We start from the raw sequence: 24,407 nt of genomic DNA, 5'->3' as shown, positions 1-24,407 counted from the left end.
AAAGTTAGAAGTCTAGTCCCCAAGGAGCTGGTCCGAGGACGACTCCGTCCTCGGACACCCGAGACCATAGAAGTACCCAAGCACCACACCATCCAAAGGGGTCTTCTTGAATATCCGAGGAGGAAGGAGCAAGTGCCACACGTCAACCATGGAAGCACGACAGTGGAGCAAGTCTAAGACGAGCTGTCACGTCCACATTAAATGCCCACAACTAACGTCCTGGCCGTATTAATGAGGAAGGGGTTACAGAACAGTATTGCCTTGGTTGCCGCAACCCACAGGAGGAATGGGAAGGTGGCTGATGGGACAAGTACTCAAGTAGTGGCCTGGTTGCTCAACAAATATAGGGCTAGGATCAATGGGGAAAGGGGTATATAATGTAAGGGGCCCCTCTTAGAAAGGGGAGGCAGTGGTAACCAATCGCGAAGGAAGTCTTGAGAACTGCAAGCTCCCAAGAAAAAGGCCGGGGAGCACGATTGTTCACATTCATCTGAAAACCACCACGCATGGTTGTTGCGCCCCTTACTAGGGCCTAGTTCTTGACCCCGCTCTCTACAAATTAATTGCAGGGCTAGCTGGACTTGGGTCCACTCTCGCAACCCATCAGGAGCCCAAACCTGGTCCCTACATTAGCAATTTAGCAAATTTATACACTTTTAACTTGACTAATGTAGGTGCTTTTGGGATAGTGTAAAATTAAGTTTTTTTTTTTTTTTTTTTTTTTTTTTTTTTTTTTTTTTTTTTTTTTTTTTTTTTTTTTTTTGCATTGTGTTATGTAAATGCTCTAAGGGGCCATATTCATGTCGTACTGATATTCACACGCCACTTTGTGATTGTTGATACATTTACTGGCACAATTATCAAATGGAGTACAGACAAAAAGTCTAACAAGGAGAAGCCGTTCATTTTCTCTTTTTTTTAGAATGGAATTGAATTCAACCAAGAAAACAAAAGTGAATATGACCCGTATTTATTCTGGCTGAGTTTTGCCTCTATCCAACTTTTTCAGATGTCTTCTGTATGGTGATTAGTGAAAGAGAAAGAAAGCAGGGGGCATATGGGGCCATTGAGTTATGGTGGGAGTTTTTATTCTTCTCAATTTGAAGCTTACTTTTCGCAACTTGGTTCTTATTTTCTTGAATTAGAGGTGGGTGTTTACTGTCCCTGCCCCACCATTCCCAACCTTGTATTCTGCTTTCTTTACGGCACAAACCCAAGACAAGCAATCTCTTTCTTGTTATCCAGAGAAAAGAAAGAGATAAGTATCAGTTTTATTTACACACTTTCTTTACATACTTCTTTTACACACCATTATAATGTCACATTCAATTATCACATTTATTAATGTAATTTTTTTTTTTAAATAGTTTCAACATTTCAATCTATGAAGTTCTTCTTAATGATTACTCTTTATTATTAGATTAAGACACAAATTTTTTGTTAATGTCTATTAATGTAATTCTATAACAACAATATATAAGAAGTTACATGTTTCCTGTAGATATAATGATTATTATAATAGCGTTAGAATAGTTTGATTCTCGTAGAGATAACGATTGCGCTATGTTTTACCTTCCTTACATATCAATTTACATGAGAACATATTCTCACTTTGCCCAGACGCCATTCTTGAGAAGTAACCAAGTTTTCACTCCACAGATATTACACAGAAACAAGAAGCATTATAAACTTCTCTCTCTCTCTCTCTCTCTCTCTCTCCCTCTCTCTCACAATATAAACATAGCGCAAGGGAGTAACATAGGCCATTAGAAACATCAACAACCACAAGTTTCAATCCTGTCTCTTGTGTAAAAAAATGACTTATAAGCAGCATTTCAAGGTCTGCTTCTGTTTCAAGAGAATGTTCAGGCTCAGGGAGGCTGAACCTCCGGAAAGTATCAAGATCCTATTTGAACTATATTCGGAAAATGACATCATGACCGTTGATCACCTGCAGAGGTTCCTCATTGAGGTTCAAGGAGAACAAAATGCCAGCAAGGACAGTGCTCAGGCCATCTTCAACAGCAGCCACAAACTTCTCAAATTCTTGCCAAGGAAGGGTCTTACTCTGGATATTTTTATCAGATATCTTCTGAGTGATGATCAAAATGGCCCTCTCCTTCCTCTTGGGGTAATCTTCTATACTTATATATTTTCATGTTTATAAGCAGTAGAAGATCTAAATTATTATATATCATTTTTATATGTGTATGAATATTATTATATAAGTGATGCTAAAGACACAAAAATTTTAATATTTTTATTTTTTATTTGTTTGGGTGATAAGTCGTGAGTGGGTTACATCACTTTCAATAAGATAATTTAATTGGTAAAGTTTTCTTTTTTTCTCTTTTTTGGAATTATTTTTACATTTTAATTGGTTTATTAACACAATGATAAGAGTAATCTCAAGAATTTACACCGTTTGAAATCTTACCATATATAGTATCTAATTTCGCTATTCCTTGTCTGTTTCTGTCTGGACTTAATACTTGCCTACTAGGTAGGTTTTTATTTTTTTTGGTTAAAATTCATTAACTAGGCAAATACGGTCCAAAACTTTTTAAAACAAACCAACTTATTCCTTATCAAAATTTGGTCCTCAATGGCTTTAAGAACGTTAACCATTCTTGACTCTCTCTCCTTTGTCGCTTCTTCTTGCCCCTCTCTCATTCTAACTCAGACCAAAAAACAAAACCCACCACAGCCCACAAATCTACTAGTTGAGACCACAACCACCACCTCACCACCATTGCAACAAAGCCAACCACCACAAACAACCACAAATTAGAACTCAAATCACCGCAGACCCACGCTCACAACCACCCAAATCAAAAGAGTCCAAAAACCCACTGCCAAAGCAAACCACACTAAAACAATTTCAGCCACCCAACCATGCAGATTTGAAAGGACACCACCAAATTCAAACACAAACAGCATCCAAGTAGAAGAGAGACCAGGTTTGAATTTATTCCCACAAACAATTGTTCACTTAAAACAGGAAATACACTACACACACCATTCATAAACTCACAACCAGAAAGAAATTTCATCAAAACGCAACTCTTCTCGAACCTAAACCCATCATCAACGAGACCCCCAAACAGAAAAACACCACCACCATTTCAAAAAGAAAAAAGAAAACCAACCCATAGAGAAATACCAAATCAAACCCAGCACCAAACACAACAAATACCCAAGCCAATCCTCAACCATAGAGTATAGAAACCAAGATTCAACGCAGATCCTGGTGGCAACTGGCAAGCAACTCTTGCCCAACAACCTCGCTGAGAACATCGCCGATCACCGTTCCTCCCTCTGTAGCTTCTACCAGTGAGCAATTGCCAATTTATCAAACACCTTCCGTGGCTCTCCACGCCACGCTATCGACACCATTGAAATCGCCCTCAAGCTCCTCTTACTCACCTTCAAGAATGTCACCGCGGTGGAGTGGTGTGGAGGACCTGATGGACGACTTGGCTCATCAAATGTGTGATCCAGTGGAATATATGAAGGGGCTTAGGGATGATATGTGTTATGGTGGGTTTTATTTTTTGGTCTAGATGACACTGTGTGTTGTGGTGGGTTTCAGTTTCATAGAAAGGGACGGCGAATGAGAGAGGAGAGAGAAAAGTGAGTTAGAGAGTGAGTAACGTTCTTGTTGACACTGTTTAGGACTAAATTGTGCTCACTGCTCAGTGAAAACACTGAAAAGTTTTGAGCTTACTTGATATTTGTCCAAAACCTTAGAGATAGTTAATGAAATTTACCCAAGCAAACAGCGCTAGTTAATGAAATTTACTCTTAACTTCACTTGGGAGAAGAGGAGAGAATGGAATGAAATTAAATAGAAATGAATAAAAAAAATAAATTTAAAATATTCTTCACTTCTCTTGTTTGAAAGTTTTAATGGAGGGAATGGAAAGTTCATTCTCTTGTTTGAGAATTTAAGTGGGAGGGAATGGAATGAGTAGGAGGGAACACTCATTCCTCTATTCCTTTAAAACCTCAAATTTTCATTCTCCCCGAAATTGGGAGGAATGGGAGGGAATGAAATTAGATTTAATGATTTTTTTAACTAAAACTCCTAAAATACCCCTATATATTCAACCCTTTATTTTTAAATAGGGGTCTAATAGTAATATTGTCATAAAATGTTTCCATTCCATTCCCTCCATGTTGCTCCCAAACAGAATTACTTACATTCCATTCATTTTGATTCATTTCCATTCCTTTATTTTAAAACATCCAGTCAAGGTTATTTAATTCTATTACATTCCATTCTTTTCCATTCCTTTCGCTTACTTAAATACATTCCATTCCATTCTATTCATTTCCATTCCCTTATGATCATCTCATTCCATTCCATTCCATTTTATTCCCTTATGAACTCCCAAGCAGAGCCTTATTTTTTTTTAAGGGAATGTCTAATTACCTATTAGGTAGTTTATGACTCTTGCCTACATAATTGTGCAGTTAGCCCAACAATTATTTGTACGATGGAATATAAAGTCTGCCATCTGTTAATTATTTATACACATTAATTTGATAGAAAGTGGCACGTACATAATATTTACAAAAACAAATTTTAAATGGTAGATTGTTACTTATTTTAATTTGAATTCATCATTAAAATTATTTTCTTATCCATTAATAACAGCAAATAACAATCTATCACCTAAAATTTGTTATGAATATATTGTGAACATAATATTTCTATTATTTATTAGTTATGAGAAGTGTTACGTCTATAACATTTTTCATTACAAATTCTAAACAGCAGATTGTTATTCGTTGTAATTTGAACACACCTCTGAACTTACTTTTTTTAACCAACAGTAACAGCCTGACACTTATAATTTGTTGTGAAAGTGCTATAAAAATATTGGGATTTCTCATTAGGTATTTCATGTTTGTAGGGAATTACTATGTTTATAGCTATAGGAAGTTGTTAATTGAGTTGTATTTGGATTGTATTGTGACCATAAGTTTAGGAGAAGTGCTTCACTATTTCAGGTTTTTAACGTTACTTTGTTGTATTTAAATAGCTGAAGTTACTTTTAATAAATCATCAGAGAGAATTTTAATCCAAGTTGGATCTAAATTGGTTTCTAGAATTTAGGATTTCCCCAATCAAATCCAAACTTATCTATTGTTTAATTTTTTATTCTCACTATGGACCGAAGTGATTCATTAGAAGCAACCAAAATTCTTTTATTTTTTTATTTAAGTTTTTCTTTTCTCCTCCCCAAAAATTGTGTATGCAATGCATCATTATCCAAAGTATCTTTTTCTTGGTCAGATTCTTTTTCTTTTTTGGTTGGAATCAGACTTTTTCTTTCTTTGTTGTCCCATGACCTGAGTCTTTTACGATTCATCTCTTTTTGGGTCATTACTTGTAACATGGGCCATATTGTTGCTGGCCTTATATTAAATTGGATCTGACTATGTTTTTAGGGCCTATATTGGGCAATGTTCTTAAATGTTCGGTCCATCCAAAAAATAAAGTGATGTTACATGTCATTCAACATGGGAAAAAAGAGAGACAAGAAAATGTCTAGTTGCTTGCAAGAGTTTTCAGGAAAAACCAAAACGATCTAGTATAAAATTTAGGAATAGTTTTTTAGGTGCTTGTATCTTAGGTTCCTCAATTAAATTCAAATATGTGATTGCAATGCCCAAAGTAATACAAACAATGTTCTCCTTCCCTAAACACAATTTAATTCAACCATGTGTTATATTGATAAATGTAACTAGATGGTTGAATTAGAGAACTTAAGTTAGAACAACTTCAAAGTTCATTTTTTTTACCTTATCTAAGATAAGACTATTTTTATATCCAGGTGCACCACGACATGAGTGCTCCACTGGCTCATTATTTCTTATACACAAGCCATAACACCTACTTAACTGGTAATCAAGTCAGTAGTGACAGTAGTACCGACCCTATCATAGACGCACTAAAAAGAGGTGTAAGAGTAATTGAACTGGATTTATGGCCAAACTCGAAGAAAGATGATGTTGAAGTTCGTCACGGAGGGTATGATGTTTTAATTTTTATTTGAAGTAGTGCCCAACTTTAACTTGGTGTTCTCTAGAGTTGCTTTAATTTTACTAACTGCTTCGTTTTGTTGGTGATACTTGCCAAATTCTTTTTGCAATTTACAATTTGCAAACTTTTGTTTAGCTTTTGCATGGACTTTATAAACCTCCTCTAGATAAAAGAGGGTAAATTTATAATTACGTCTTTAGATGTTTGGACTTCATAGAATGTCCTCTAATACCATTTGTTATGACATAAGAAAAAAGTATAGTGGCATTTACCCTTATACCCAAAATGGCTAGTTGTAATCGGAATTCTTTGTAATTACTTTATAAACCCAAAATTCACCTAGCAAACATTCAAGATATCACGATGCAACTTTTCTTTTCTTTTTTTTTCTTTTTTTTTTCTTTTTTTTTTGGTAAAAAAATTAAAGAATGCAAGGCAAGCAAGATCATCAATTCCTAGAAAGTTGTCTACCATTTGATAGCAAAGATCAAATACAAAAATAGTAGTAAGAACCTTGAATGACATGATGTTTGAGAAAAATAAAACCATGCCTATAAGATCTTTTCCCTTGAGAAGTTTATCTTCAAATGCATCCAACTTATTCTTTTCACATGGTTCACACCTTAGATAGATGAAAAAGGTACCCTTCTACTTCAATTAATCGATTTTCTTTAGAACTGTAGGACTCTGACTCGTCCTGTGGAACTCTACAAATGTTTGCGTGCTATTAAGGAAAATGCATTTTCAGCCTCTGAATATCCTGTTGTGATTACTTTTGAAGACCACTTGAAACAGACTCTCCAAGCTAAAGTAGCCAAGGTGAGTAAAATAACTTTTCCATTCTTAAGGTTTAATTAAAAAAACTGTTTTTCATGACTGCTCATGTTTTTTTCTTGAAGATGGTCATTACAATATTTGGAGAATTGCTATATCACAATGATGCAGAAAATTTAGAGGTTTTCCCTTCACCAGGATCTTTGAAGAGAAGAATTTTGATATCAACTAAGCCACCGAAGGAATACCTTGACGATGAGAGTTCAACGGAAAGAGAAGATTCACAAAAGCAGGGATCTTCTGATGAGGAACAAACTCAAAACACATACAAAAAGAAACTTGGAGCGACTGATAAGGTACAAATGAAATGGAGTACGCTAAGTTAGCTTAGCTACCATATATGCAATTATTGCACAAATAATTAATTATTTAATTGCCCACTACCCACTTATTGTCAGCAGGTGCTGCTTGATGAGGATGAAGACCAAATTTTCCCTGAATACAGGAGTTTAATTGCCATTCATGCAGGAAAGCCCAAAGGTGGAATAAATGACTGTTTGATTAATACTAATACAGTTAGACGTCTCAGCTTGAGTGAGCAAGAGCTTGAAAATGCTGTAAAAACATATGGAGCTGCTATTATCAGGTGACTAAATATTTCTGTAACATACTCTCCCTCTCTATATATGTGTATGTGCGCGCGCGCGCAGAGACATGGGTACTTTTCTAGGTCATAAAACTACAAAGGTAAGATCTCTTCCTATTCAAAATTAAATCCTCTAACTCCTTTTAATATGTGGCATTTATTTGATTTTATGTGGTTTACATGATTGTTTATATGGCTAAAGATTTTTTAACGCTTACATGTTTCACATTTGACTAAACATCGAAGAAAAGAATTGTTTCCAAAACCAAACTTGCTTTTTCATTTTTTTAGTGATAATTGCAATCTAGATTAATGGTGTTAAAGTTGTGGTTGAAAAAAGAAATGAGAATTAAAGTGTGGAAGTAAGAATTTAACGTGGTTTGGCTTGACAACCTATGTCCTCAAGAGAAAGTCCTTGACTCCAACATCTTTGCTATTGAAGAGTTCTATTACAATGAACTTAATGTTTATACGGTAGAGAACTCTAGTTTAACCCTAGAATAACATAAGGTTAGTTTACTTTGATCTATTAGAACATGGGCTCACAATAGCTTTGTGCCACTTGGGTAAATATATCTTGAACACCCTCTCTCAAACTTAATTAAAAACCTTGAGCTTATAAGGTTTTGAATGTATATTGTGACCAGTCTAGAAAAGTGCAAGACAAATGTCAATTGTAGTGAATGACCATAATTGATGATGATGAATGACACCAATTGCTAGAATATACGTCAACAAATGGAAACATCATTTGTAGACCACGGTGCCAAGTGGTTTGTAGGACATATCTTCCCTCAGTAGACTCAAGAGTAATCACAATAACATGGTGATTCAAGATGTTGGTAGATATGAACAAATGTGGCCTAGAGATTTGACACATGGCCCTGCAAGATATTGAGGTTGTTGATGTGGTATTTATACTTACGTGTTGATGACATAGTAGGTGACATGACACTAATATCTGGCTGATATGGTAAAACTCCTATGTCAACATGTGGCAGAGCCAAGTACACTATCATGATTGGTAGTGTATCTAGGGTTGACGTGGCAGCACCTTGTGATGCCACGCTATGACACCTTTTTTGTATTATTATTATTATTATTTAAAAAAAAAAAAAAAAAAAAAAAACACCTACTCGGAGCATTGAGTTTGAGCATGAGAATAGGTTTCCTCCAAACCTTTACTAAGCCAGAAGCCCAAGTTGCACTAAGAGCCTAACAATTCAGTGAAATAACATGTTCTTCTTTATTAAGAATTAGGTTCGAATCTCCATTCCCTCATAGTAACTATTGAATTGATTAAATAAGCCTAGGTTGGACTCACACGAGTCCTTGTTGTTGCATCAAATGGATAAGCCTGATTGTGTCAATTGAAGTTTTGGTGGTTTGGTTTGGGTAAGATAATGAAAACTGGATCTAAGTTGTTGGAGATGGAGGTGAGAGGGGGCAATTACCCCCCTTGAGCTTATAATAATGGTCTTTTATTATGGTTTAAAGTAGTTCGCACATTGCACTAACATAAAGCTTTAAAATAATAATAATAATAATAAATAAATAAATAAAACCATTACCATTTTCATCTATTTACTTTATCATATATTCACTCTTCCTATGGTAAGAGCATTCACAATAAGAAAGTTAAAAAATATAGTTTTTAGCAACTTAAAATACTATTTTATCTATTTTAACACCCTACTTTATAATACACTCAACATCAAAAGTTTTATTTTTACATTCAACACATTAAAATAATATAAACAATACAACAAATAACAATTACAACCATTAACACATTAAAATACTATTTTTTTAACACCACACATTAAAAAATTAGTTTTACTTTTTAAATTTTAAGTTACAATGAGCTGCTATCTATATATCACTGTAGCTAATACTCAATTTTTTTTTCTTTTTTAATTTACCTCCTTTGCTGCACAATACATTTTGAGAGTATTGGTTGCTAATTTGACTAAAAAGTCAATTTAGGAACCTTATTGAGGATGCTCTGTCAAGGACTCAAGAATTAAGATTGGATAGTAGGTCCCACAATTTTAAAAATAAAAATAACATTTTATGCCTTTATACACGTTTGTAGAAGTATACCACTAAAAGAGTACATAATATTTTTTACTATAAATTTTGCGGCTTTTAAGTTGTCAAGTTTTTATTCATTTTTATTTAGGCTTACCATTGACACTATTTTACTATCTACTATTTACAATTAAAAGAAACCTTAGACTTATTGCTAAAAGAAACCTTAGAGCATCTACTAATCTTTCTCTTCCATCTCTTCACATTTTCATAGTTTCAAACTTTGAATTTTTGCTATAATCCAAAATTTTAACTACTTAGATTAATTGAGGAAAAAAAAGTTAAGATACGTATACAACTTTGCAGCTATATTGCCGTTAACACTTTTGTATTTATTTATTTATTTGAAGAAATCATCAAACTATGTGATTAAACTTTATACATTCAACTCAAGTTAATTTCTCAATTTAATTATCATTAACTATATACGTCGGGGGTACTTGAGTAAATTAAAACTAGGTATAAAAAAATAAATTAGAGTTTACATTAATATTAGATTGTGAGTGACAATTACATTAGCATATAATTGCTTATTTATTTTGTTATTAATATTGAATTGCTATTTTTTGGATTAATTTTACTTTCAATCTCTTGTCTTTTAATCTTTCTCCCTTTAAATTGAAATCCTAACTCTGCCATATGCGTATAGATTTATGGCATTTGACACTTATGTGAGCACGATGGTTTAATGGCCATGAGTCTATTCTATTGTGATGAAGGAGGTTCCATTCTTAGACCAAAACAAGGAGAGACGTAGAGCAGGAGAGGGATAGAGCATACCAAATATGAGGACAAAATTTTTATTTAAAATAATATTAAATTGATTATTATTATTTAAATTGGCACCAGTTTGAAACTTTGAAGTTATTTGGAAATCCAAACTTCTTTTTCTGAAATCATGACATCTTAAGTAATTGTATTTTGTAAAACAGATTTTTTTTTTTTTTAAAATTTGAATTGAGTGTTGGGTTTTCAGCCCAACAAGCCCAAACAAACATTTATAGAGAGTGGGCTGACAGGCTTAGGTGCTGGCCGTTGATCACCATGCCCAAACTTATTTTTAAAAATGGCTAAGTGTTTTCTTACAAATGAGGGAATGCTCCTCGGCCTGTGGCCGAGGAGGCCTTTCTTCTCCCCCTCCTTTTGGCTTTACTAGCTCTTCTTTTATAGTTTTTATCTTCCTCTCTTTGCTTCCATCTGTTGATTGTCTATTCGCCTTTTTTCTGGTCGTCCATCCCATCAGAGGCTTTATCGATACTCAAGTGGCTCACTCTGACCAACGTTATCCTGCCAAGGGGTTACCTCTCCATTAATGCGGCCAGGAGGGTTAGTTGAGTGCATTAAATGTGAGAGTGAGAGCTTACTTTGGGGTTAGCCACTCCCTGAAATCACTCTTGTCAGGCCGAGGACAAGGTATCCTCGGCGTGGATTCAAGAGAATAGGCTTCCCCCCTTCTCCTCAGAAATAGCTTGCGCTCCTCGGCATGGGCCTTGGGCCTGCTATATGATGGACCGAGGCTATCAGGCCCACGGACCCACAGTCAACATTACCCATCTAATATTTGCATGGTTACATGCCAAATAATCTCTATTTTTTCTTAACACCAAAATCAAAATTTATTTGGATGCATTGTTTTATCTAAAGACTTTTTTTTTAAAAAACATAATAAGTTTTTTTTTAATTTTATTCTTGAATCATGATATTTTTATTCTCTATATAAAATTAACTTTTGTTTGGTTAGTATTAATTCATAAAATTATTTTTTGATTCATCAAATTAACCTTAATTAGTTTAATTTGTATTCAATAAATTTATTTGATTGATATTTAAATACAAAGGCCCCACTTAAAAATATTGCCTTAGGCCCAATTGTATTTAGCCGGCCCTAAGAACCATATTCCACATCATTTCTTAATCTTTGGAATACAATTAAAAAAAAAAAAAAAAAAAAAAAAAACTAAATGCAAAATTATAGCGCTAATGTAAATTTATACGGCTAAGATAATAATGATGTATTTTTACAAAATTTGCATGGACAATATGGATGGATTTTGAGCTTAATTGGTTAAAATGTGGTACTTTTTCTATATACAAGTAGTAATATGAGTGCTCTTAATTACTCATTTTTGTCGTTATTATTCAATGTAGAACTTGGGTAGTTAATTCACTTATGCGTGTATATACACCCAACGGTTTTGAACATGCATAAGTGGTTTCATAAAAATCTGTTTGAACACTCGCATGAAAATCTATTTTTGTAAGAATGTTCAGCTAATATTGGGCTACAATGTTCTTCTGCTGCAACTTTAGTTTGTAACATATAACATAAACATCAGTTTGCAGATCTCATTTCAAATCGCATGAGAAGTCTTACATGTTTGTATTGGTTTCCCTTCTTATCATTTAATGGAACTGCTCGGATACCGTTTCTCAACTCTGATATGGGTAGACATGTTTGGCCCCCAAAGTCAGGTGCCCCTGTTGTGTCATACTCCAGAGCTTCAATCCGGAGAACAGCTAATTCAGGAACCCTCAGTGCGAACTCAAAGCTCTGATCCCATACTGGTAGCCATTCATCCTCAATTGCTTTCGTTTCTCTCCTGACTTCATCTGCTGGGACTCCAGCAATTGCAACCTGGGAGCAAATTAGTTAGTCAATACATTTATTTCATTTTCATGTTCCAAGATCACCAAGACAGTCAGGTAATGATGAACACTAAGATTAACATAAGAAGATTTTTATTGGCACTAAATTCTTTTAGTAGACATCAGTGGATCTCGGATTTTCTACTAGTAGATATGTTATTATTCTTTTATGATTGTGCTAAGAATAATACTACCAACACAGCAAATTTCAATTTTATATTCTTAACATATGAAATAGCAGATTATGATTAGTATATAAAATCATAGCTGCACCTTAAAAAACAGTAAGTCCTTAACAAGTTATTCATAAGCTAAATAAGTTGATCCATAAACTGAATGGCAAACAGGTAGTTACTTTAACAAAGAAGTCAGGTGGCGAAAATCGATCAAAGTGTGTGTGGCGGAATTCTCTATGCCACCCTTCTCCCATGTAGACAGTTACCTGGTTGTTACCATGAAGATAATTTAGATGAACAAAGCTATTAAAGAAAAGGAAGGACACACCAAATAAAGTAAAAGTACTGCCTAAACAACACACCCTCAGAAATTTTGAACTGGTGGCGGTGCACTAGGATCAAAAACCCTTTTATTTGGATCTCCTACAGGCAATAAAAAGTCAGGCTTTTTCACATAACCGCAACCACCATTGGCTCTGAACATGCCTTTCATAATCCAAAGGAACTTCGCATGTCCCTGTCGAGAAAAAGTTGGTAAAAGAGCACAGGCAAGCATTTCTACATGTAAGTATGGGACGTATCTAGGCTTAAAGAAATGAAGAATGGAAAATTAATTGAATTTTTACAATATGAAATGAGCAATTGATCTGTAATCAGTTAATAATTGATTATAGCAGAATAGTGTAAAACTTGTCCTGCCAAATTGTTTTATGTTATTATTTCTTCTGGGAAGTTCAAACCTCTTTGCAGCTCAAAGGCACAAATTCACATTACTATATTGTTAAAAAAGTTGACTGTACCAATATGGTCTTATGAGCAATTTCCATATCATGGAGTAGCAATACTAAGTTAGTTCTGGACTCGTGGCATTTAGACTGGCTAATGCAGACACCTGTGGCATGCTGATCAGCTGTTCATGATCTCCTAGGACATAAGAGAACTGTAAAATTATCCCTATAAATGTCCTCCTAGAACTAAATTACTTAGTTTCATGCCCTGACCAATCATAAAATCATATCTTCAAGCTAAGGTGATTTGGATGTAGAGAATGGTGAGTCCTTTATTGAATGTCATAAGGGCCTAGAGAAGAGGTCTAGAAAAATGCCCGACACAATCCAGTTTCAATTTCATAAACCTAAATGCAACACTCTATATACATCAAGCTAATTTTTTGAAGCGAGGTGTACCGTGATCTATCTTGGAAAGTATGAAACCATATATGGCTGTAGGTGTATGATTGATTATATATACAACTTCTATAGTAAATGTAAATGGATACTATGTCTTAAGAAGAAGTCTAACCTGCATATTAAGTGCAACCATTTGAGCTCCATGCGACCATCCGAGCATAGGATCATAATTAGATGAGTCCAAGCGCATACCTTTAGGGTACACCCTGAGCAAGTTTCTTTGGGTAAACCTTGAGAAGAAAATCACAAGATTTTATAATGGATCATCATCATATCATTAAGATGGTATAAAATGGTAGTATTCTACCCCAGGTCATAGCAGGCCAGGTTAATACAATTTGAGGCCTAAGGCTATTAGGCTTTTTTAATAATTAAATATCACATTAATAATATTTAATTTATTACCATCAATTTAGTTAAGGTTGTATGTTATAATTTAAAAAATATATATATAATTGATTGTTCTTACTTTTTGTTATGATGTTAGTGTCCCACGTGGACACCCTCTCCTTGCAAGCCAATTTTCAAGGATGAGTTATACCTATGTGTTTGTAACACTTTTAATATGATTAATTAATTCACTTGAGTGAAAATGATGATTACTTTTTGTCATTGGTGACAAAACAATTTATAAGACCATTATACTAAAATTCATAGTATTTCTAGTAATACTTAAATTTTTGTGTCTTTTAAAAATGAAGCAAAAAATGCAATACTCATGCATTTTTTTTAAAAAAAAAATTAAGAAAAGAAATCACTTATTGCCCCAACATTTGGGGTCCTTTCTCTTGTAAGGGTCCCTAGGCCATGGCCTAAGTGGCCTAAGCCTAGGGCCGGCCCTAGATCAAGGATCCTTATGCACACAACCATGAGTTAGAAAGATTCTTAGGCGTTAGTAGTTAGTACCCTAGACTGTATTGTACTTAATTTCCATTTGTTAAAGATATTAATCTCCAAGAGACTCAAAGCACATCTACTAATAGAGCAAAAAAAAAAAAAAAAAAAAAAACTAACATACATTAATTCATTGTAAAAGAGCATTTCAATAGTAAAGATATAGCATTTATGGACTCTCTATAGTAGATGTAGATGGTCAGGCCAAATCACAATAAATTCTTTATTTTTTTTATTTCTCTTTTCTCTTTTCTTTCAATCACTCAATAACTTTAACATGGTATTAAAGCCAATAGATCTAAGCCTTTAATTCTTTCTTAGAAAATTAAAACTCATCTACCAGCCAAGAGAGTTCAATTCACTAATCTAATCGTCAAGAAAAATCTCTACGCAATCAGAAAACTTTCATGGTCCTTCCATGTGGCCGTTTAATTCTCTAAAATGGAAAGTTCACAAGTTAATAATCAATTACTTTCCTAGTATTTGGGGTTAATTTGAAAATAATATTATTTTAATAATTATTATTTAAATTAAAATATTTTGAATTTATTTGGAGATTTAGGATTATCAAGGGTTTATAATGGATGAGCAAGCATAAGAGAGTGTGTGGGAGAGTAGTGTTTGATCTAATTTCTTGTTTGGTTTTTTGATGAAACATGTTAGAGTAACGGAGTAATTAGAGGTGGGTTATGGAGCATAGACGGAATGAACTACGGGTGGGTAAAGTGTCAAAAATGAAACCATAGGTGGGTAAGTTAAATTTGAAGCAAACCACAGGTGGGTAAGTTGTAATTATCCCTAAAACATTTAAAGAATAGTAAACTTATAAATTAAATAATTGTAAACACATATCAAGAATGAACTCTTTTCAAAAAAAAAAAAAAAAAGAATGAACTGCGCAATCAAATAAGGGATCAATGGATGAATCATTATTAAACTGTGTACATTGAAAGAGATATAGCTCGCAAGATTGATAATGTTTCTTGTTGACCCCTTAGACAAAAATCCTAGAGTCACCCCTATCCATGTTATGCATTATTGGGGTCCTACGTCAACAAGGTGAGTGTCTAACATTTTCCTACGTACATAGCATTTGAACTTAATTAAATCAATGGGTTTTGACTATCTTTATACATGTAATATTCATAAGTCATATATTTCTAACTAGAAACATGTAATTTTCCTATATATATATATATATATATATATATGTATATTCTATCATAACGTAAATTCTCAATTTTAATGAAATAAAGTGATGAATTTCATTTTGTTTATAGTTATTTTATTTTTTTTACTTTAATAAAATAATTGTTGACTTCAACATTAAAGCCTTCAATTCAAGAGGGAAAATATTATAAGTATAAGAGTATTAGAGCATCTTTATCTAGGATTCTAAAAAATTTAGCAGTTACCATCTCAAAACCCAATTTTACAACATATAACACACCACTTTACAATACATCCTATATCAAAACTTCTATTTTTTTTTTTTACCATTTCATTTAAATATTGTTTCTTTATTATTTTTTAATAATTTTTTATTTTTCATCTCTCATCTGTCTCTCTCTTTCTCACAGCATCGTCGGCGCCACACTACCACATCCACTCGCCAACACCACCACTGGTATAACAAAACCCAACAGCCACCACACCCAACATCCAATAGCCACCTCACCCAGCAGCCAACAACCCCCACAAACCCATCGCCCACAAACCCACCACACAAACCCAACCACAAACCACCACAGCACAACCATAGCCACCATCATTGGCGGCACCCACAACCTTGTAAATTAGGATTCCTAGCACCCAAAACCACCAATCAAACCTAGACAAATCACAAACCCATGTTAGAAATCATAGACCCAAAATTAGAAAGAGCATATTTTTGAAATTTCTCACCCAAAATCAAATCACAAAACCCACCCAAACCCAGCCATGCTCGCCGAACCACCACAACCCAACCACCGCGATCAACAGCAGAGACCCACAAACCACAAACTCGACCTCATCTTCTTCACGATTTCGCCGAACCACTACCACCATGGTTTTCAGTTGTGGATGCCGGTGAATGAAGAAAAGAGAAACAAAGAAAGAAGAAAAGAGAAAAGAAGTGAGACGAGTGAGAGAAGGAAAGAAGAAATGAGAGAAGAAGACACTAGTGAGAGAAAAAGAAAGAGAGTACAGGGAGAGAGATGAGAGAGCAATAAATTTTTTTAAAAAAAATTATAAGATTTGAGCTACAATGCGCTCTCATTTTTGAGAGCGCACTATAGTAAGATTGCAAAAATTTTAAGATATAGGATGTTTGATGGAGTAGCATTTTGTGGTTTCAGATGCTAAAAAATAGCATTTATAGCATTTACAACCTTTGTTGTGAATACTCTTAGTATTGGAGCTTGTAAATGGTATATGTTAGAGACTTTTAACATCAAAATCATAATAGTGTGCAAAAATGTGCATTATCTGGTATTGTAATTGTAAAAAAATTTACAATTATGCTACAATAACATCTTATTTACTTCTTTAGAGCATCCATATTGGGTATTGTATATGCTATATGTTGGTAATATTTAGCATCAGTGCCTCAAAACCCCCCATTACCTAGTCTTGCAATTGCAAAAAAACTTTGCAATTGTGCTACAATGTCATCCTATTTTTATGATGGCATTGTAGCAACTTGTATACATTTTTATATTGTTTTTTTCCCTAGTGATGGTGGGTGGGTATTTTTAATTATTTTTTTATGAAGAGGAAGAGAAAGAAAGAGTTGGTGAAATTAATATTTTAATGAATAGATGAGATAAATAAGAAATGGGATGTTGAGTGTATTGTAAAATGGTATAGTATAGTTGATAAAGTAGTTTTTTAGATGGTAAAATAGAATAGTTCAAAGATTCTGGATGTAAATGTTAGATGATGCTACTGTAGCATAATAGTATTCTTAAAAAACATTTTTTAATTGTCTCTCTCCTACTTTTTATTAATGATTCCAACAAAATTTCTCTCTCCTACTTTTTGGTTTATATATTTTATTGTGTAGATATATTATTTTAAAGTGTTGTATAGAAAAATAAAAGTTGGAATGTTAGGGTTGTTGTAAAATGGTATAGTATAATTGATAAAGTATATTTTAAAATGGTAAAATAGAATTTTTTGAAGAAACCAGATGCGAATGCTCTAAGGTAGTTATTAATACACAACCTAACTCATTCACCTTGTTATCTTGAGGCTGCTGTACACTTAGAGCATTCACATTTGGTCTTGTAAATGCCATATGTAGGTATGTTTTAGCATCAAAGCTCTTAAAACCCCCGTTACCCAATCTCTTAATTATAAAAGCTTTTACAATTGTGCTATAGTGCCATTGTAAATTTGCGATGGCACTGTAGCAAGATTGTAAACATATTAATGATATTATATTACTTTTTCTCTTTCTTCTTGTCAGACTTTTTCCTTCCTCTTTTTTTTTTTTTTTTTTAGTTTCTAATTCTCTCTTTCTCATTCAACCCCTCTCTCTCTCTCGTCCCTCTCTATGTAAATCGGTGCCAAGCCTCTCTCAGATCACACGGCGTGGATCAGTTGGTGCGTTGGTGTGGGCAGGTGATTGCAGCGGCGTGGGCCTAGTGTCTTGGTCATCATTGATGAAGCAAAAGTTTGTCGTGCTCGCCTCCACTAAGCATACTCTCTTCCCTTTCTATCTCTCTCTCACCTCTTTTTCTCTTTCTCTCTTCCCTTGAATCAAGCCATCATGGGTCTCATGGGTCGGTAGAGCTCATGGGTTTGATGTGGTGGAAGATGTGGTAGATTAGGGTGATGCCGAGGTGGTGTACCGGTGGGTGGTGGTTGTGTTGTTGATGGTGGATTAGGGTGGTGCCATGGTTTGTGGATCAACGGGTGGTTATTGGAAAGTTTTGGGTTTGGGTGGTGGTTGTATTGTTGATGGTGGATTGGTGGATGGTGGTTTTGTTGTTGATGGTGGATCAGTGGGTGGTTGTGTTGTTGATGGTTTGGTTGATTTGGGTTTGGGAGGTGGATGTGTTGTTTGGGGTTTGGGATGAATTTCTGTGTTGGGCTTGTTTGGGGTTTGGGATGAGTTTTTGTGCTAGGGGTATTGGGTTTTCTTTGTGGTGATGGAGGTGATGAGTGGTTAAGAGGGAGGAAGGGAGACAGAAATTAGAGGGAGAATGAAATATATTTTATTATGTAGATATATTATTTTAATACATTGTATAGGAAAATAAAAGTTAGGATGTTGGGTATGTTGTAAAATGATATGGTATAATTAATAAAGTAACTTTTAGAATGGTAAAATGGGATATTTTTTAGATACTGGATGTGAATGCTCTTAGAGCATTCACAATGGGAATGACATATGCCATATGGTAGTAGTATTTAGCATTTAAGCCCTAAAACTCCCCAACAGCCGGTCTTGCAAAACCTGACTATTGCAAAAAAATTTGCAAGTGTGCTACAATGCGATTCCAAATGTAGAATTGCACTGTATCACAATTGTAAAACTAAATAACAGTTCTTGATTCAATCTGACTTTTTCTCTCTCTTTATTTTCTGTGTTTTTCATCTCCTTTCTATGATCTTGCACTATAGCCTCTTTCTTTCTCATCACATCTCTGTCACAGTGGGCATATTCTGGTGTGGGTTTGGCGGTGGTGTGCGTTGCTCAAGCTCACCAATGATGGGCTGTGATTCTCAGTGATGATGGGTTGCTTAAGCTTGGTGAAGATGGATTGGGTTAATTCTCGCCGATGATGGATCTAGAGGCGGCGGTGGCGATGTTGATCTAGCGGCGGCGATGCGACATGGGTTCGGTCGAGGTTTTGCTCAAAAACTATCTAGGTTTTGATCGGGGTTGATCTAGGTTTTTTTTTTTTTTTTTTTTTTTTATGGGTTTTTGTTTCGGTGGGATTTTGGTGGGCAGTGGTGGAGGCACGATGGTGGTGATTGGGCAGTGGAGGCACGATGCTAAAGGTTGAGGGAGCTTGTAAGCTTGTGAGACCCACTGATACTAGCGGTGACAAGTTGTTGATGAGGACCTGAGAGTGAGTAAGAACCAAAGAGAAGCACAAAGAAAGAAAAAGAAGAAAGAAATGGTATGGTTAGACAAAACAAATGAAGATGGAAGATAAAAGAATGGGAAAACACAAAGAAAGAAAAAACAAAAATGAAGATAGAAGATAAAGGAATGGAGAAGTCTAGAAGAAGGTGAAAAGTAAAGGAATATATTTTATTGCCTTTACATACGCATGTGGAGGTGTCTGGAAGAAGGTGAAAAGTAAAGAAATGTTTGGAAGATACATTCGCGTATGGATGAGAAAATTGAAAAAAAAAATTAAAAAATATATTTTATTATGTAGATATATTATTTTAATAAATAAAATAAAAAAAATTAAAATTAAAATGTTAAATATGTTATAAAATAATATAGTATAATTAATAAAATAAAATATAATGGCATTTTCGAATAGAAATCAACTTATATGCTGAAAGCACTAGCCAGTGGCTAGTGTAGAAAAGCTCAAAAAACGAAAAACAATGTTCTTTTTATTTTTTCCCAAGGTGCATCGTGGGAAAGTTGAACAAAGGGACAATATTGGATGAGTCTTTTTATATATATAAACATATTTGGATGAGTCTGGTGTCCATTTAGATCCAGCTTTTTATTTATTGTCCGTTTGCTAAGTCATTTTTTTTTTAATTATTATTTTTTAAAAGTCGATTAAAATTTATTGTCTATTTGCTAAGATTTTTTTTTTATTGAATTTTTTTTTTTTTTTTTAAGTTGATAGAACTTAGAAGTAGGTTGGTATCTCAAAAGAGTGAGATTTAAGAAGAAGAAGAAGAAAAAAAAAACTATGAATAACCTAGTAGGTTAAGAAACAAAAAGAAAAAAAATTGTTAAGACAAGCCGATCCTAGCATATTACTAAAGTACTAGTTCTTTTTTTTTTTTTTTTGGCTAAAAACCGAGAATGGTACTACTACTACTAGTAGAAGCTATTATACAAGTGTTGCGCGAGGTAGTGACTTTTAGTCTTTTACTAGTGAGAGTGTATGTGTAGGGGACGCGCTTGGAGCAGCGTGAGTGAGAGTGAGAGCAAAGGAGTGGGTACCCCGTACTTGTATTTTCTCAATCTAGATTTGTTTGTGAAATCTCATTTATAATTTTTTACTAAAATTTATATTAAATTTAATGAGAAAGTTAGTGTCTCTCAACTCGTATAGCGCACGGACACGTACGGCAGCCAATGCTACGTCCTACTCCAATCCATCATTTGCTTTTGCATTTTAATATGAGTAAGTCTAGGCCATAATTTGTGTTATAATTCGTTCATGTGACGAGTTGTGGTTCATGGAATAATATTTTTATATAAATTTATTATTATTTTTTTATTAATTATAACTCGTCACATAGGTGACACATAACAAGTAGTGATACTAGACTTATTCTTTTTAATAAAGGCAAATGTTAGCAGAGAAGTGAGAATTACACTACTACTACAGTATTAGTGTACTGCTCTCTTTTTTCTTTTTGTTTGGTAACACAAATTAATAACTTTTGTTTTTTTTTGGTGAGGGTAGACAGAATTGCAAATCAAGCAGATATGTCAAAACTCAAATAAATACGTGGATTCCCCATTCTCACCAAATCAAACATCCATAAAGACAGAAAATTAAACCATTAAGATTTCCTAGACAAAACTGAAAAGTTGAGCGACAGCATGGCTGCATATATGTGACAAGCTTAACAGCTTTCCATGTTTGGGCAGGATTCACAAATACAACATGTGAGTGAATAGCACAGGAAACACAGTACCATATATAGTACTGCATCTTTGCATACAGCGAGCTTTGGAAGAACATACATACTGGTCATAGACAGACGCAAGCTTCTTCAACATCCCTAACCGCGCATGCAGCTAGCTTGCTCAACAATGTTCCTCAGTTGGAGGAGCAGTGGATGAACTTGACGTGGCCGCGGCCGTGCTTGTTGCGTAAACCATTCCTGCGCTTGAAAGCCATGGTTGAGAAGGAAGGGGATCTGAGGTTAAGACTTGTTAATAATAATAACTACGACTCTCTGCTACTAATAAATATGTATTATTAAAGAGTTGTGCTAGCCTGCCAGGCAACCGAAAATGGCATAACTTTGTGCCACACAATTATGCATTTTCGATGTGGTCCCAGCATTTTCTCTTATTACATAGAGATAGAGATAGAGAAAGAGGGTGAGAGAAAGGCATGGTTATAATACAAAGAGTGGGGCCCAAAATGGCTTGAGATGCAGACTCTGCTGTTCCTGTAGCCCCCGAAAAGGCCAATGTTATTAAAATAATAATNAAAACTTACAGAGGTATGACGATACTCTTCAGCTAATGTGCCAGTCGAACCAAGTTCAAACTATATGCATCAATAATGATAATCGCGAAAATGATGAAACCAGGCAAGTCAAACAAGTATTTATACTCTCCCTTAATTTTCCCAAGTGAAACTGCTTTCTCATAAAGGCAGGAGATCATGCCGTTTAAAGTGGGGAATGTGGTGCCGTCAAAAATTTAATGTGGGCACCCATTAATTCTCGAAACGCTGAAAACGCGCATCGGGCAGTCAAGAAGCCGCCAGCATCAGTATAGACTAAAGTGAGGCCATTCGTCCAGTGGATCCGCGTGTATCAAAACCCTCCTCCCCGTTCGAGGGAACGTGCAGCAGAGTTTTGAGGGGCTATTGTGGGGTCCGTGGGCCTGATAGCCTCGGCCCATCATATAGTAGGCCCAAGGCCCATGCCGAGGAGCACAAGCTATTTCTGAGGAGAAGGGGGGAAGCCTATTCTCTTGAATCCACGCCGAGGATACCCTGTCCTCGGCCTGACAAGAGTGATTCCAGGGAGTGGCTAACCCCAAGGTAAGCTGTCACTCTCGCATTTAATGCCCTCAACTAACCCCCCTGGCCGCATTAATGGAGAGGTAACCCCTTGGCAGGATAACGTTGATCAGAGTGAGCCACTTGAGTATCGATAAAACCTCTGATGGGATGGACGACCAGAGAAAAAGGCGAATAGACAATCAACAGATGGAAGCAAAAGATAGGAAGATGAAAACTATAAAAGAAGAGCTAGTAACGCCAAAAGAGGGGGAGAAAAAGAAGGGCCTCCTCGGCCACAGGCCGAGGAGCATTTCCTCATTTGTAAGAAAACACTTAGCCATTTTCAAAAATAAGTTTGGGCATGGTGATCAACAGCCAGCACCTAAGCCTGTCAGCCCACTCTCTACAAATGTATTGTTTGGGCTTGTTGGGCTGAAAACCCAACACTCAATTCAAATTGAGTCCTTACAAGGGTGTTTTGAAAAGTGAATATGTACTATATATAATATAAAAAATAGATTTTTGTATTAAAATAGACAAAAAAAATTTGCACAAACTAATGGGAATGCTAAAAGTGTGATTTCTTTATAATGCTTTGAAGTGAGAATTCCAATACTAATGATTCATTTTATGGCCTAAATAAATTTGTTGAAATTGTATCGTTTATGAATTATAACTAAAATTTTAAAACACAATTTCATTAGATGCAATGTACCTTGTGTGCAATAAAAATAATGTAATAAGATTTAGCCTTAAAAAGAAGGGAAAAAAAGGTAGTCGATATGTTTTGGATATATGTGTATAGTTTGACTTTCTTTATTTTTAAATGTATAAAAACATTATTTAATAATAAGGCATTAAATATGCCTTAACTATGAGTTATTCTAAGACCAAAACCAATTTCACACTTATTTTCAAAATTATCTCATGTGGCATATTGTGATTGGTTTGTCACTTTCGCATGAACCTATATATATATATATATATATATATTTTTTTTTTTATCACTCACAATCAGCTATATCGGATAGTTGTGAAAATTGACGTACAATTAGTGGTGGTCCTAAAATTGTTCCTTAACTATTGCACTTAGAGCATTCATTAATAAAAGCCTTTTATTTTTATTTTAGGAAGAAAAAAAATGCAATTTACACTTGCTAACTTTGCCTAAAAGTTATTTTAATTCTTTGTGGAAAATTGGATGTAGGGAGAGGAAAGGGGAGGAAAGAAGAAGGGTTTCATAAACTCTATTTGGATGTGTTTTAAGGGAGAAGGATGAGGGGTTTGGGGGGGGATTATAACCCCAAATTTTTAATTGCCCTACATTAGAGAGATTTGGAGGGGGAATGGAGCAGAGAGAATTAAAAATAATTGAAAAGTAAATTTCTTCCTAAATAGCAAATTCTATATTTTTAAAAAATAATTAAAAAAATATTATTATTGGCATGATTTATATGAAATTCTCCTCCCTTCTCCTCTCCCTTATTTAATTTATAAAACTTCCAAGCAAATGGAGAATATATTCCCCTTTCTCCTACTTAATTTTTAATATATCCAAACAATGTGAAGGGGTAACCACTCCCCTTCATTCTCATTTACTCTCCTCTTGTTCCCATTTTTACCATCTACTCCCTTCTTCCTTCAAATTTCCAAACATAGTATTAAGTTTGAAGCTGGACATTTTAATTTGATATCTTTACTCAAAAATCATTTTATCATTTTAAGCTTGAAGTTGGTCATTCTAGTTCAATAACTTTACTCAAAAGTCTTTTAGGGTCCGTTTAGTTGAGTGGATTTTAGAGAGGATTGAAAAGAGAGAAGATAAATGGGGAGATAAAATGCTTTTTGGGGTAGTTTGGTTAGAGTGATTTTGAGGAAGGAAAACTGATGAAGCCAGGTGTTTTCTCCCCGGACTTACCAAAACTCAATCTCCCAAATTAGGGAGAAAATGGGAGAGAAAATTGTGCAAAATTTTTCGGACCAAAATGCCCATATTACTAGCTCTATTGTGTTGAGTATGTTCTACTGTGCTGCCTTTGTTTTTGTTTTTGTTTT

General features: G+C 34.6%; 1 protein-coding gene and 1 pseudogene across 2 annotated transcripts; one reads left to right on the top strand and one right to left on the bottom strand.

The window, feature by feature from the left end:
* The first annotated feature begins 933 nt into the window (after positions 1-933).
* LOC111994570 (phosphoinositide phospholipase C 2) lies at positions 934-10,481 on the top strand. 2 transcript variants are annotated; one of them, XM_065774380.1, is made up of 6 exons: positions 934-1,147; positions 1,958-2,131; positions 5,844-6,040; positions 6,736-6,871; positions 6,952-7,182; positions 7,288-10,481. In XM_065774380.1, exons 1-6 carry the CDS (start codon positions 1,058-1,060, stop codon positions 7,474-7,476), a joined length of 1,017 nt encoding a protein of 338 aa, XP_065630452.1. In that variant the 5' UTR covers positions 934-1,057; the 3' UTR covers positions 7,477-10,481. The 2 variants fall into 2 exon arrangements, with proteins under 2 accessions (XP_065630452.1, XP_065630451.1); XM_065774379.1 differs by lacking the exon at positions 934-1,147 and having other exon boundaries at positions 1,594-2,131.
* Positions 10,482-11,889: 1,408 nt separating this feature from the next.
* On the bottom strand, positions 11,890-14,570 carry LOC136061508 (phosphoinositide phospholipase C 2-like; annotated as a pseudogene).
* Positions 14,571-24,407: the final 9,837 nt, after the last annotated feature.

The sequence above is a fragment of the Quercus suber genome, unplaced genomic scaffold, assembly GCF_002906115.3.
Source record: "Quercus suber isolate HL8 unplaced genomic scaffold, Cork oak 2.0 scaffold_91, whole genome shotgun sequence".
NCBI lineage: Eukaryota > Viridiplantae > Streptophyta > Magnoliopsida > Fagales > Fagaceae > Quercus > Quercus suber.
The sequence above is the reverse complement of the archived record's forward strand: the minus strand, read 5'-3'. Positions and strand labels throughout refer to the sequence as shown.